The sequence below is a fragment of the Daucus carota genome, chromosome 8 (assembly GCF_001625215.2).
Source record: "Daucus carota subsp. sativus chromosome 8, DH1 v3.0, whole genome shotgun sequence".
In the NCBI taxonomy this organism is placed as follows: Eukaryota; Viridiplantae; Streptophyta; class Magnoliopsida; order Apiales; family Apiaceae; genus Daucus; species Daucus carota.
In genome coordinates, this window is record NC_030388.2 from 2,073,618 (window position 1) to 2,087,829 (window position 14,212).

At 35.4% G+C, this 14,212-nt stretch overlaps 3 protein-coding genes across 3 annotated transcripts; 2 read left to right on the plus strand and 1 right to left on the minus strand.

Annotated features, from left to right (window-relative positions):
- The first annotated feature begins 344 nt into the window (after positions 1–344).
- On the plus strand, positions 345–1,542 carry LOC108197925 (uncharacterized). The gene is made up of 2 exons (XM_017365662.1): positions 345–387; positions 1,058–1,542. The coding sequence occupies exons 1-2, from the start codon at positions 345–347 to the stop codon at positions 1,540–1,542; spliced, it is 528 nt and encodes a 175-aa protein (XP_017221151.1).
- A 5,801-nt stretch (positions 1,543–7,343) lies between these two features.
- On the plus strand, positions 7,344–11,475 carry LOC108197225 (E3 ubiquitin-protein ligase At1g63170). Its single transcript, XM_017364785.2, has 5 exons — positions 7,344–7,594; positions 8,710–9,558; positions 10,057–10,182; positions 10,278–10,572; positions 11,085–11,475. Exons 2-5 carry the CDS (start codon positions 8,885–8,887, stop codon positions 11,274–11,276), a joined length of 1,287 nt encoding a protein of 428 aa, XP_017220274.1. The 5' UTR covers positions 7,344–7,594; positions 8,710–8,884; the 3' UTR covers positions 11,277–11,475.
- A 1,043-nt stretch (positions 11,476–12,518) lies between these two features.
- Positions 12,519–13,917, minus strand: LOC108198906 (non-specific lipid transfer protein GPI-anchored 13). The gene is made up of 2 exons (XM_017366676.2): positions 13,463–13,917; positions 12,519–13,117 (listed from the first exon to the last, which is right to left on the minus strand). The coding sequence occupies exons 1-2, from the start codon at positions 13,788–13,790 to the stop codon at positions 12,855–12,857; spliced, it is 591 nt and encodes a 196-aa protein (XP_017222165.1). The 5' UTR covers positions 13,791–13,917; the 3' UTR covers positions 12,519–12,854.
- Between the last annotated feature and the right edge of the window lie 295 nt (positions 13,918–14,212).

The window sequence follows — 14,212 nt, forward strand, 5'->3', positions numbered from 1 at the left end:
AGAGGTAAGATATCATGAAGATATTTCCACAGGAAAATTCCAATCTTAGGGGGCACCTTCAGGCCCCATAATATTTCCCAGCAATGCAGACTTGTAGAACTAGGCTCTTCTAACATGTCATATCCACATTTAGTCGAGTAGTTCCTTTGATTCCTAATCCATCTTACCTTATCTGTATCTCCAGGAAGAGTTACTACTTTAATGATTTCTATAAGTTTGCTTACTTCCTCTTTCTCCCATTCTCTGAAATTTCTGGTCCATTTCAGAGAATTATATCTGTCCAAATAGTCTTTCACTTCTTTTAAGGAAAACCTCTTGAATTCTGAAATATCATATAATCAATAATGGCTTGTCCTCAAGCCATGGATCTTCCTAGAAGAAAATCAGGTCCCCATTTTTTATCTCCAACTAAACTCAGTGCCTGAAAGTTGACCTTGCCACCAACTGTCTTTTTGGAGGGACACCAGGTCCTTGAGAATATAAGATAGGTTAGCCCTATTAGTGAATTGATCAAGACCTTCCCAAGGAAGAAATTGATATTTTTCTCTGACTAACTCCCACCACCAAGCTTTCTTATCTCTGAACCATTTCCACCATCATTTCATTAGCAAGGCCTATTCATAATTTATTTATAAATTTATTAACATGATAGACAACTAAAATTTTATTTAACATACCTAATGAATATATAATAATATTTATTATTTACATACATCGAAAATTTAACAAAAAAATATAATCAAAATATTTATATATATTCTAACTACTATTTAAAGACCAGTTAAAATATGTCACAAATTAATAAGTTCAAATGTGGACCAATCAAAATTTTATTATTTTCAGCGGTGGGGACATGTATTCAGTGGTGGGGACATGTGTTCGGAAACCTGTTGGGGATACTCAATATTTTCCAGTTGAGGTAGGGCATCATCAAGGGTCGGTATTAAGCCATTTGCTTTTTATAATTGTATTGGATGTGATTACTCGTGACATTCAAGCTCCTATACCTTGGTGTATGCTTTTGCTTTTTATAATTGTATTGGATGATGATCTCTAGAGGGATATGGATTGCGATTGGGCGGCTCTAAAACGGGATATCTATGGGCCAATTTCAGTGAGGAGATTCATGAGGAGGAAGTAGCTGTATGCATTGCGGAGGCCCGTGTACTACAAACGAATACCCTTAAATATTTGAGTTCTATCATTCAGAGTAATGGTGATAGTTCTGCTGATGTGACTCATCGTATTTTGACAGGATGGTTACGCTGGAGGGCTACTACTGGTGTGTTGTGTGACAAAAATGTACCGTTGAAGTTGAAGGATAAATATTATCGGGTGGCAATTGGACCGTCATTACTATATAGTTCTAAGTGTTGGCCATTGCGAAAAGTTCAGGAGCGTCGACTAGAGACAGCAGGAATGCGCATGTTGCGTTGGCTTTGTGGTAACACCATGACGGATCATATACCGAGTGTTACTTTTCGCCGCCTTTTAGGTGTTGAGTCTATCTCTAAGAAAATAAGGGATGGACGTTTACGTTGATATGGTCATGTTAGGCGTAAATGTAATTCGGCGCCGGCTCGAAGAGTTGAACACTTATCGGTTCGGGGCAAGAGAAAGAGAGGTCGGCCCCATCGCACGTGGTTTGATCAATTAAGTTTGGACTTGAGAGCCCTAAATCTCATGGGGGATATGACATTTATTAAGAATGATTGGCGACGGCGTATTAGAGTAGCTGAGACTCGGTCTTGTGGTTTATAGAGGTTTTGAGTGTTAGGGTGTTATGCTTTAGGAAGAGGTTTGCACCAATATCTCTTCTCCCACGCCTTCATTCTTGCAATTCGTGAAAGTGATGGTTCTTGATTTCTTCAATTGTTTCCTCCATCGGACTTCGCCACCGCTAATGGAAATGTTTCGGTAAGTCTCATGTGAAGAAGGCCATGGGCTAAGGTATGATAGTAATATTGTATCACACATCTTTTTGATTATTGTGCACTAAGCAGGGGGTCTTCACGAAAACAAGCTCTCTACTTTAAGGGTAGGGGCAGTGCTGCGTACATTTTACCCTTCTCAGACCCTGCTTTAAGCGGGAATACTGAGTACGTATGTATGGTACTAAATTCAAAATCAATTTATGTTTATAACATACACACTTCTCAAAATTATGCGTAGATTCTTGGAAGTCCAGATATTATAATTTTAAACTTTCTTACTATAATTTTAAATATAATTAAAAAAATTGAGTTAATTGCAATTGACACCCTTTTGGTTTAAGCTTATTGCACATTGCTCCTAATAGTGTTGGAATAGACATTTTGCAACCCAAATTTATCAAACGCAACACTATTAGCACCCTCTCTGTTATCTTATGCCGTTAACGTTAACTAAAGCAGGGGCATAATGGTCCAAGGGCATTATATTTAATTAAAATCAGATCTTTATTTAGATTTTTTGATCATCTAAACGATATTTTTCGGAAAAACTTAAAGAAAGAAAGTTGTAGAGAATAAAAACATCTTTTTAGAACTATAAGGTTCAAAATTAGCGTAATTCTTTTTGTAATTGTTTTAATAAATTTTAAAAATTAGCAATCTCTTAAAAATTAACAATCTTTTTTAAATAATTATCTAAATTTTGAATCTTATTGTTCTAAAAAAGATCTTTTTATTCTATACAACTTTCGTTTTTTAAGTTTTTCCGAAAAATATCGTTTAGATGGTCAAAAAATCTGTATAAGATCTGATTGTAATTAAATATAATGCCCTTGGACCGCCCCTGCTTTAGTTAATGCCGTGAACATAACGGAGAGGGTGCTAACTGTGTTGCGTTTGATAAGTTTGGGTTGCAAAATATTTATTGCAAAATTATTAGGTGTAATGTGCAATAAGCTTAAACCAAAGGAGTGCCAATTGCAATTAACTCTAAAAAATTCTAATGAATATAAAAATAGAACTTACTAATTATTATAATTTGAAACTGCTTTCCAAATATTTCAAAACCAGAAAAAATAATTTTGAAAATTTTCTAATACCAAAAAAGATAATTTTAAAATTTTCTCCGAAATATTGTAGTTTTGAAATTTTTCTCTAATATATTAAATATTAAGAAAGGTAATTTACTTTTTTTATATTCATATTTTAACATTTTTAGAAAATTAAAAAAATAGAACGGAGTTATTACAGAGACGTCATCTAAGCGCCACTCGCTTCTCCTTTATATAAGTATACCGAAAAATAGAATGGATTTATAATTAAATGTCCTTCGATTCTATTTTATATAAATATATTGATCGATAATTTTTTTCTAAATGATATATATAAAGTTTGTCGGATATGCACTCCAATAAATATAAGCAAAACAAATCTTTATATTTATATAAAGGAGGATCCTTCATAGGATGACGTGGCCTCTCTTACAACTCTCCATTTAAATTTTCTATTTTCCTATGAATTCTGTGTTTTCTTAATTTTTAATTTACTTTACTGTACTTTTATTTCAAACTCTTTTTGCTTTCTCATCTCATTAATTATATTTCGGTTACGTCCTTTTGATTTTGTTCTTAGACTTCGTTGGCTCTTCTCAACTTTCATTTGTCTGTTCTACCTCCACGTTTCTCCAAAGCACCCTCACTCTCTCTCCTCCCCGCCTGTTCAATCACCCATCTCAAGAAATTGGGGTCTCTTTCGGGTTTGGGCAATGACACTCTTTGTCTACGGTTTATGGAGGTCCAGGAGAAGGTTGAAGCTCATATGCGACGCTTACAGCCTACAGGAAGATGCTAAGCAATTGGCTGAGATTTGTGAAGTAAGTTTGTGACGCTTAGAGGAAGATCCTTATTAATTTGCTAAATTTCATGTTCACACCACATGATTATTTTTCGGAAAGGCTTCTTGATAATGCATATTGTTGTATGATCAAGACAACAACTGATATTTTGATAAAATTTATTACTTTTTTCTATAATTTTCTCGAAACACAAAAAGATACGGATTAAGATTATGTGCCGGAGTTTGAAGCTCTTAGGGATCCACTTAGGAAGGAGGTTATTGAATTTGTTGGTGACAAAGTTGATTGGGTGAACAGTGGGTGCACGTCTATAACATGGAGCTATATTAATTTACAAGGTTAATTGTAATTTATAGAATAAAGTTAGAATTATGAATTATGAATAGAAGACATAATGAGTGATTTAGTAATTAGTACTCAGGTTATAATGCATATATTGATCATTTGTGTGGGGATGTGCAGCTCCGAGTCCAGGTGACCTTGTCAATATTTCTTGCTACATTTGCTGGAGTTGGAGGAGCAATGTGTGGAGCTTATTTTATAATTGAAGTTTGAAATTGCACAGAAGGTGGTTTTGGTTTAGAAAATAACAGCACAATTTTGATGAAGCTAGGGAAGTGCAGCAGTCATCAGGTTCTCATCATGCGCCTCACTCAAATCTATTTAAGCCCAGAAGCCAAGAATATGTGAAAGGGAGCCAACTCAATTCATATTCCACCGAGTTGATTTACGTTACAATGAATAATGCACTAACTCTTTTAATCAGTAAAAGGGAAATTAATGTGAAAATAGTGAACTACACAAATCATGAAGTGTGGCCTTGAGATTTTGGGAACCTCTTCTCTCTCGGAAAAAAGCTGAAATGTCAAGTTTTTTGGCGAGCTTTGGACATAATTGGAGGGTATTTTTGTGGGTATCAGATGATGCGCAATGGATTTCTCTGTAGTTGTAACCTTAAACCTCAGTTGTGAGCCTTTGAACATTGTGGTAAGTTTTGTCCTGTCCATTGTATTATTTGCTAAAATCACCGCGTTCAGTAGTATATTTGTATGTAGCTTATCAATTTATTTATCAAGTGATAATTCTGTTATATATTTATATGTGCCTTATCAAGTGACAATTTATCAATTGTGTTTGTTTCCCAACGTTGCTTTTCTGTGTATGATATGTAGCAGATAGTAATTAGATGCTCTTAAGACTCTTACATACTCTTACTAGGGTGATGTATAAAAGGGCTATAAGTTAATAATCTTTCATGCCCTATGTAGGATTAACTTATCCCCTACAAATGGCATCTCCTATCTCTTATTTAGATATCAGGGAATATTTTAATGCCATCGAGACTTTGCACATCGAATAACACTGAGAAATATGTCCTTATTGTATGGTATCCAGAGTTTTGAGGTGGCTATGAAATCATACTCCTTTCGAGCTTGATGAAGCAATGCATTAAAGAGTGCTTTGTCAAGTAAAGTGATTCAGATTACATATTGAGTTTAAGACGAGAGAAAAATAGGGGCCCTTACTACCTTCATCTGAGCAGCGCCCCAAAGTTTTGTGATGAGCAAAGCAAAAGGTTGTCTGTTTCCAGATTTTGTACCAGACTGGTCGCAAGGAATGCAGATATTATCTACTTTATTACATAACTCTGTTCATAATGAGTTCTCCACAAATTTTAAGCGTCCCTGATAGCTACTTGAACTTGGTAAGTTCCATATAACAAACGAAGTCTAAGAACAAAATCAAAAGGACGTAACCGAAATATAATTAATGAGATGAGAAAGCAAAAAGAGTTTGAAATAAAAGTACAGTAAAGTAAATTAAAAATTAAGAAAACACAGAATTCATAGGAAAATAGAAAATTTAAATGGAGAGTTGTAAGAGAGGCCACGTCATCCTATGAAGGATCCTCCTTTATATAAATATAAAGATTTCCGCTTTCTTTGCTGGGTGATTAATACACACAGATGTGACAAGACTGAATTACTGCTGAAGGAGTGACATCATTTCGCAAGACTCTTCCTGCACCTGACCAAGAAACAGGTTCAAGAAATGATTTCTCTTATCATGTGTCCGATGATGTAACCCGTATCAGCCCTCACCTTATGGATTATGACCTTGGTGATATTTTGGCTCTTGCTAAGATACGTGATTGTGGCATGGCTTGCTATATTTGATGCTTTTTTTTTATGTGGCCAGTGGTCACTTTGATTATCATGATGCCTTGAAAAAATCACTCATATTATTAGAGGCGCAAAGGTCAGCAGAACTTCCTTCTAACAATATCATTTCTCGGAGAACTGATTCTGCCCTTCAAGATGGTGCATTGTCATGGGCAGCGAAGTTCTATGCAGCAGAACTCGAGGCTGCTGGAGAAATGGAAAATGTGAGGTGTGCCATCCTTTGGGATACCGGTTATTATCTGAAAGCCGCTGACAGAGAGAAACTGTTTGTCCAGGTCCTGGCTGAAGTAAGTAAATCTCTCTCTCCCTCCCTCCTCCTCTCTCGTGTCGTGAGTATATAAATTTTGGTGTAATTATGTTTGTCTATCTCATCTGTTTATGTTCAAAGATGGAGATGAACTCAAGTTGGCAACAAGAGAGGCTGAGAGAGTTCTGTCAGGCCAACAAAATCATGATGGCTGCTTATTCTCCTCTTGGAAGGAGCTTCTGGGGAACCAAAGGAGTGCTTGAATCTGAGCTTGTTATTGTGTCAGGAGCTTCTTAAATCTTAAAGAAAGACCTAGGTAGTATCTACAGATTTTTGACTAGGAGTTGAGTGAGTGATGAAGAGTCCGAAAAGGTTGCTGAAATTCCTTGAACATGTAACCATCCTTTAAATATTTGTTGAACTTCACTTTGTAGTGAGGTTCCTTAAAGGCCTCTGCAACTTCTTCTGCATATATTTTCTTATATTTTGATAATAAATGTGAAATACAAGGATTAAGAAATTATAGTTCATAAATTTTTTTTATAACATCTTATATTTATATTTTTATCACTCGCGCGAAGCGCGTTTTTTTCACTAGTTTTGTAATACAGCTTAACCCTCATTCCAATCATTTTTCTTGCAGCATCAATTATAGTAATTAGGATAAGGATCGCAGCTTAACAAAATAAATAAAAAAATATAATCCAAATTTATATATATTCTAACTTCTATTAAAAGACTAGTTAGAATATGTCACAAATTAATAAGTTCAAATGTGGACCAATCAAAATTTTATTATTTTCGATTAAATTTTATAATTTATTATTATTTAGTAAATATCTAAACGTTTTTTATAATAATTTTGGAATAAAATAAATATAATTATCATGATCTTTTATTTATATTCAAAATTAATATTTTGAAAATTACAACATATTATAAGAAGAATCGGATCTTAAACATTTACATAATTTGTTTTTCAACATTATCAATTGAATCATATTTCAAAAATTTTGATACCAACTTACAAATTATACCGTATTCGAATAATATTATTCGAATACGGGTATAATTTACGAGCCCCGGTACGTAAAACTTAAATGGAGCGGAACGAGAAAAACAAAAATGTTGGCAACCAAACACGACCTTGAAACTACTCAGCTGGGCTGTAATAAACGCAAATCTTTCTCTATCTCTCATCCATCTCTCTGCTTGCATCATCAACATCTATACATTATTATAATTAAATTATTTATTTAATAAATAATAACAATAATCTATACTCACAGAATATACACACATATTTCAATTTTTCATTCACGCCAGAGTTGTTGAACAAGTGATTCGATCATAGCTGACTCCATCTCTCAATTTCGCGGTAATTTTCATCGATTTTATCTCTATTTTCATGATTTTATTGTTAATTAATTCAATAATTGAGTTATTATCGTTGATTATTGTGAATTGATTTGAATGATTTGAGTTTTGAGCTGTTTGATTGATTAATTGAATGATTGAATTGATTAGATGATGTTGAATTTTGATTCGTGTTTTAGGTTGTTGAATTGATGGATGATATTGAGGTGTTGTTAGTTTGATGTTGATTTCGATTAATATTAGCTGAATCGGTTGCGTTGTTGCGGGATTTTAGGGTGTTGAAATGATTGGGAGATATCGAGTTATTGTTTGCGTGATTGTGTTTGTATGTTTAGCTGAATTGGTTGCGGTGGGACTGGTAGGTGTTGGAATGAAATGATTATGATATGTCAAGTTATTGTTTGTGTCGTAGTATTTGTAGGTTTAGCTGATTTGGTTGCGGAGTTGTGGAGGAACTGGAAGGTTGTTGAAATGATTAGAGATATCGAGTTAATGTTTGTGTGATATGTTTTGTAGCTTCGGTTGTTAAAGTGATTGGACGATATCGAGGTGGTGTTTGTATTAGATGAATTGGTTGCTTTTTCGTGATGATTTGCATGTGTTTGAGTTGGAGTTGATATTCAGATTAATTAAGGTATTGATTCTAGAGTTGTTTTATACTGGTTGTATTAGTGTTCTTTTCTTCGTGGTTAAGAGAAACACATGTAAATTAAGGTGTTGGTGTGTTTCATTTGCATTGTGATATTTAAAGTTTTTTCAGTTGTGGAATTGATTTATAGGTTTTTTAAAGCAGATTGGGGGGGTTAATTAAGCTGTGAAGTTTTCGCATCTTCCACTTTTCCTTTAAATATTTAGAAGATTGTATAACTGTATAGGTTTAAGTCTTCTGTGGTAAAAGGGAGTTGTATATATGGGAGTACCCTTTATAATGCTTTAAGCTAGCATATGCTCAACTCTCAAGTTATTATATTTAGCAATACACGGAGAAATTAATAATGCGCATGAACACTTTTTTTTTCTTTAGATATGTTTGTCCTGTCAGAATTTCTGCCCATGCAATGAGATAGGTTTCTTCAACTATTCTTTATATGTGATTTTAACACATTGCTTTTACAGACAGGAGAGATTTTGAAGAACTTTGAAAGTAGTCTTGCATAATTTGTCACCACGACTATATATCTGATTCATTGGATCTGAATATTGTTACCGCATTGCTCGGAAAGGAGTACATAGAGGAGCAAACTAAAGACCATAATTCTATGATCTTGTATTGATCAATTTGCTTACTACAATGGCTGGTTCATCTCCCGAAGCAATCAGAGAAAACCGTATTGACAGTTATCCTTTGCTCATGGAGCAGCCAGAAAATGGTGAAAGTAGTGACCATGTTATCGACATAGAGAGGCATGGTGATGCATCCTCGTCCTCATCAGTCTCGCCTGATAATCATTCATCTAGCTTTAATCATAATGAACAAAGGCCATCAAGTAGTGCTCAAGCAACTATGAGTCATTCACCCAGGTCTACATCTAATTTGCCGAATCCGCCAAGTCCTTCTCTCTCCAGGAGAGGTGAATCATATGGTCGTCGTCACTGGAGCCCTTTTAACACTATGCTGTGGATTTCTATCGAGCTTGCATTTATTTCAGCTCAAATAATTGCAGCAATTGTTGTTTTGACTTTGTCGAGACATGAAAATCCACAGACTCCTTTGTTTGCCTGGATTGTTGGTTATGCAACTGGATGCTTAGCATGTCTTCCTCTACTTTACTGGCGCTATCTTCACCGGAATCAAGCTCCTGAGCAAGTGTCAACTCCATTGCGACAGGATTCATCTCAAACCAACTCCCAAGCTGAGCAGAATTCTTATATTACTATTGCCTTGACTCGTTCGTCAGATGAAGAGGGTCAAAATAATGTGCCACAAACTCAGAATACTCAAAGTATTAGAGTTGAAAATCCAAGGTAACTTATTCTATGTGCCTGTAAAATAATTTGATCTAATATCATATTATTACTAAGATTTGAAGTTTGAATCTACTAACCATATCCACCGTAAGATCTCATAGGAAGCTTCCTGATAGTAGTATTAAATGGAAAACCACAAAAGGGAGATAGACATGATTATAATCTACATAGATCTCATGTATGATTTTGTGTTCGTAATATCAGAAATTTTCAGAATACTTTATCATCCTTTTTTATTTGCTTTTTATTTCACATTACTTTTAAATATTGGAATGTTATCGTATATACTGAATGCTTATAGAATGCCTGTTTATTCAATTATGTTAAAGATGGAAAATGAGAAAGGGAGGCATGTCTATACTTTTGGTACGAATCTTTGTACATGCATATGTATCCCCATGCAAATTAACAGTGTTTTTGCCTGTAGTATGATTTTATACGCTTAGATACACATTATTGTGGTTGGTTAAAGGAGCTGTTTTTTTTTCCTTGAAGGCTTATTGCACTGGTGGACCAATTCAAGATGGCATTAGATTGTTTCTTTGCGGTGTGGTTTGTTGTTGGAAATGTATGGATATTTGGTGGGAATGCCTCTGCTGCTGATGCTCCAAATTTGTATAGGTGCGGCATCAGTTAATCACAGAAATATACACATGTGTATCTATAATATCTAATGTACTTTAAGAATCTCTAACATCTTCCTGGCCTCTTTGCAGGTTATGTATAGTTTTTCTTACAATAAGCTGCATTGGGTATGCTATGCCCTTCATTTTATGTGCAATGATATGCTGCTGCTTGCCATGTATAATATCAATACTGGGAGTCCGGGAGGATGTGAATCAAATGCGAGGAGCCAGTGAAGAGTCCATTAATGCTCTGCCAAAGCTCAAATTCCAACTGAAGAGAAATGGAAGTAGCAGCAGTAAAGGCAGTAGTAGTTCAGGAGTTGATGAAGGTGGAGTCGTAGCAGCAGGAACAGAGAAGGAGCGTGCCATTTCAGGGGAAGATGCTGTAAGTTCTACCATTATTAGAGTACTATTTTTACAGTTTTATTACTAAATCTATCCTTATTTACTTAAAAATTTTAACCACTGATATTAAATTACCCATTGATCGACACCTTGAACCATTTCATTTCGCTCGACCCCACCATGCTCTGTAGTTAACATAAATGTCACACAAACGTCACCAGTTGTATTCAGGCTTAACAAGCGCATCTGGTCTTAAGCATCTGTTTTGGTACGTTGGGTTTGACCAAATAACTTGAGAGTGTGGTACTTAGCTACTAGATTGCTCGTAAAAGAACAAGATGCTAACATCTTCCGACTTGCGTTCTAGAAATTCCTTGACGCACTTAAAGTCAAAAAAAGTTATCTGACCTAGCGCGGTAGCGCATACTGGTCCAGGAAGAGGCAGATTCCATATTTATATCTTCCATCTTAGGATTTAAGAAGAAGAGCCATGTAAATGTTTTCTGTTCTAAGTAACAGATTCTGATCTGCTGTAAATTCAACTCTATGCAGGTTTGTTGTATTTGCTTGGCTAGATACACGGACAATGATGAGTTGAGGGAGCTTCCATGCTCTCATTTCTTTCATACAGACTGTGTGGACAAATGGCTAAAGATCAATGCATCATGTCCACTTTGCAAGTTTGAAATTGTTGGTAGCAATGAGAATTCATCAACTGTCGACCCCAATCAGCAGGAGTGTTGAGGGGTTTTATTAAAGGGACTGGAGCAAACACGCGAAGCAGTTCTACAAGCTCTGACAGTGTTTTGAAGTAAATACTGCCTTTGGTTAATTCTATACTTTTCTTTTCATAGCAAAGATGTTGTACAGGTGACCAGTTGAGTGATATTAATATACTTAACATGACGGCATGGTATATAGAATCCCAATTATGCTTGCTCAACGTTGAGCCAAAGGGCTTAGAGAACTCATATATAGATAAATTCCACAAATCGGAGACTTCAAATACGAGTATCTCTAAGTTGAGAGCTTCACCATCTAATGTGAGAACCTCGGTTTAATTTTTATCTTCTTACCGACTGCCAAGTCAACAGTAGATTAACATCCCAGTAGATCACTGGAATTTTGAAGTTGACACAGAATTGGTAAAAAGAATAGCTGCAGATGTTGTAGTACAATATATGATGTTCCATTTGTAGATTATAGTTGCTTAAAATATGAGCAGAAACGGAGGTGTAACCTGTCGATTGATCAAGGTGGTGGTATGTGGCTTTTAAATAGGGATGGGAAGGGTCGGATTTGACTGGATTTTCTAAAATCCAGATTCAAATCTAAATTTTTTGACAAGATCCGGACCCGACCCGGACTAAAAAATCTGAAAATTGAGACTGGAATCCAATCAAATGGATTTTGGATCAGATTTGATTTTACTTGAAATCTGAATTCGGGCCTCAATTAGGACCCGAAGCCGAATTATGCATTTTAGATAGAAGATTATGTTGCATTTATATATTAACATAAAATTTAAAATATATCTTCTATATGTCACACTGTAATGCATATTAAAATGCGTAGTTTTTTTTTTTCGAGCAAAAAAATGCATAGTTTTAATAAAATTTTATTACCGTGTTGACAAGTTTAAATATTTACATTTGCTTCATTACAAGAATATACGGTATATTGTTTTTATACTATTATTGTATTTTGTGATAGTTATTTTCATCCTTCAAGAATTTAAAGATTCGTGTTTAGACTGTTATCTTCTAGTTTCGAGATTATTATGAATGTAGTAGTAGGAAAATTATCTTCTAATTTTCATCATCATGGGATACTAACGGAAAGAGATCAAAAGTTTATATCAAAGGATTTATCCGGTGTGTCCATATGTTAAGCATTCTAATTTATGAATTTGACTATTTTGATTGATGTACTTTCGTGAATGCATGGGTCCATCATTATTAAAAAAACATAAACTAATAACAAAAATTTAACTTATAAAATTTAGTATTTATTATATGTCTACGAGCACATCACAGAAAAACCGCTTATAACATCGGCTCAAGTGAGAGGCTGTTGAATCATTTCTAACATCATTATATGATGTGAGAAGAAATCACGCTTACATTAAGAGACCTGTCTTTCACCTTTCAGAGAATAAGAGAAACGGATTTAAGAAGAAAACACAAATTTGCAAGGTCTTATTGTTGTTATTGTGAAACTCGCGGGAACTGCACTTGCAAAAACAGAATAAAACTATCTATAACTAAAATTCCCTACGATTGCATGCAGTAGTATCCACTCAGGACCTGAAATCTTGTTGCCTTACATGAGAGCTATTGCACTTGAAGCTAATCCGATAATCGCCAAAATGCCGCCACTCAACAATGCTCCTCCAGCACTGGTGCTTGTAGTTGTCTTTGTTTCCGAGCCTGAGCCAGAGCTAGCAGGAGTCGACGATGATGATGATGGTGTCGATGATGAACTAGAAGACGATGCAGAAGCCGGAAGTGAATCTGTTGTAGGTGAGGCTCCTTCTAATTTGAAGATTTTCGCTTTGGGTGAATCTGCTGGGAGATTTAGTAGAGCTGCATAATACCAGAAAAAATAGTCAATAATCTTGAACAGTATAAGATCCTGTTGCGGTCTTCCTATGGTACCTTAAGGTTTTTAATAAGTCGGTTACTTAATAAGTTTGTTACTTGTCACCTTAAGTTACTACAATACGTAGCATTGTCACTAAGTTGTCAAACGAATTCACTACTAGAAAAAAGGCCTTAGATATCGGCTAAAAACTGATGTCTATCTAAAAACATCGGTCGTCTGAGCAACCGATGTGTAAGCACCGATGTCATAGACAGTTTTTCTATTAGTGATTCGTTATCATTTTTAAAAACTAAAATCTGAGTATAAAGTGAAGAGGAAAAAATTACTCGGGCAATCGGAAACTTTGGCATCACTTTTGCAAGCAGTTGGCATTTGAAGGGCCAATGTGGTATTGATAGGGAGTCCCATAGAAGTGTCCGTGCTCTCGATGATAAGAACACACAGACACTTTGGTTTTGCACTTCTCACTTTCTCAGCATCTTGGCAACATGTTTCGGTTGGCTTCTTGGCTGATCCACTGACATAAGGAATGCACTCTGCCATATTGGCCATTTGGTCTGCGCAGTCGTTCTCGTCTTGTTCCATTGTGGCCACTGCCAGAGTTGCCGCGGCGGCCAGAAAAATGCAAAGAAATGCTAGAGCTTTGCTATCCATTTTAGTAGCTTTTTTGAATGAAACAAGCGGCTCGTTTTTCTATTATTTGTCTGTCTGCTGAGAAAACTAAAGGGGTTTGCTTTCCTGTGAGTTTCTCTTGTTGTTTTGAGATTGGTTGGAATCTGCAAGGTATATATAGTAGTTGGGCACTAAATGTTTTGCTAGACACTCATTTTATCTTTACATCAGAAAATTTAATATGAAAAAGACGCTTGTTTTAACTTTCTTGTTTTAATCCAATGAGTCACAAGGACGGTACAAGTTACAAATGGGAAGAGGGGAATCGAACCTGATATCTATCGTCCACAAGACCTTAACCTTCGCATCAAGGACAGTACAAACTACAAACAGGAAGAGGGGAATCGAATCTGATACCTATCATACACTGGACCCCGGTCTTCGCCTATCATACGTAGAACCTA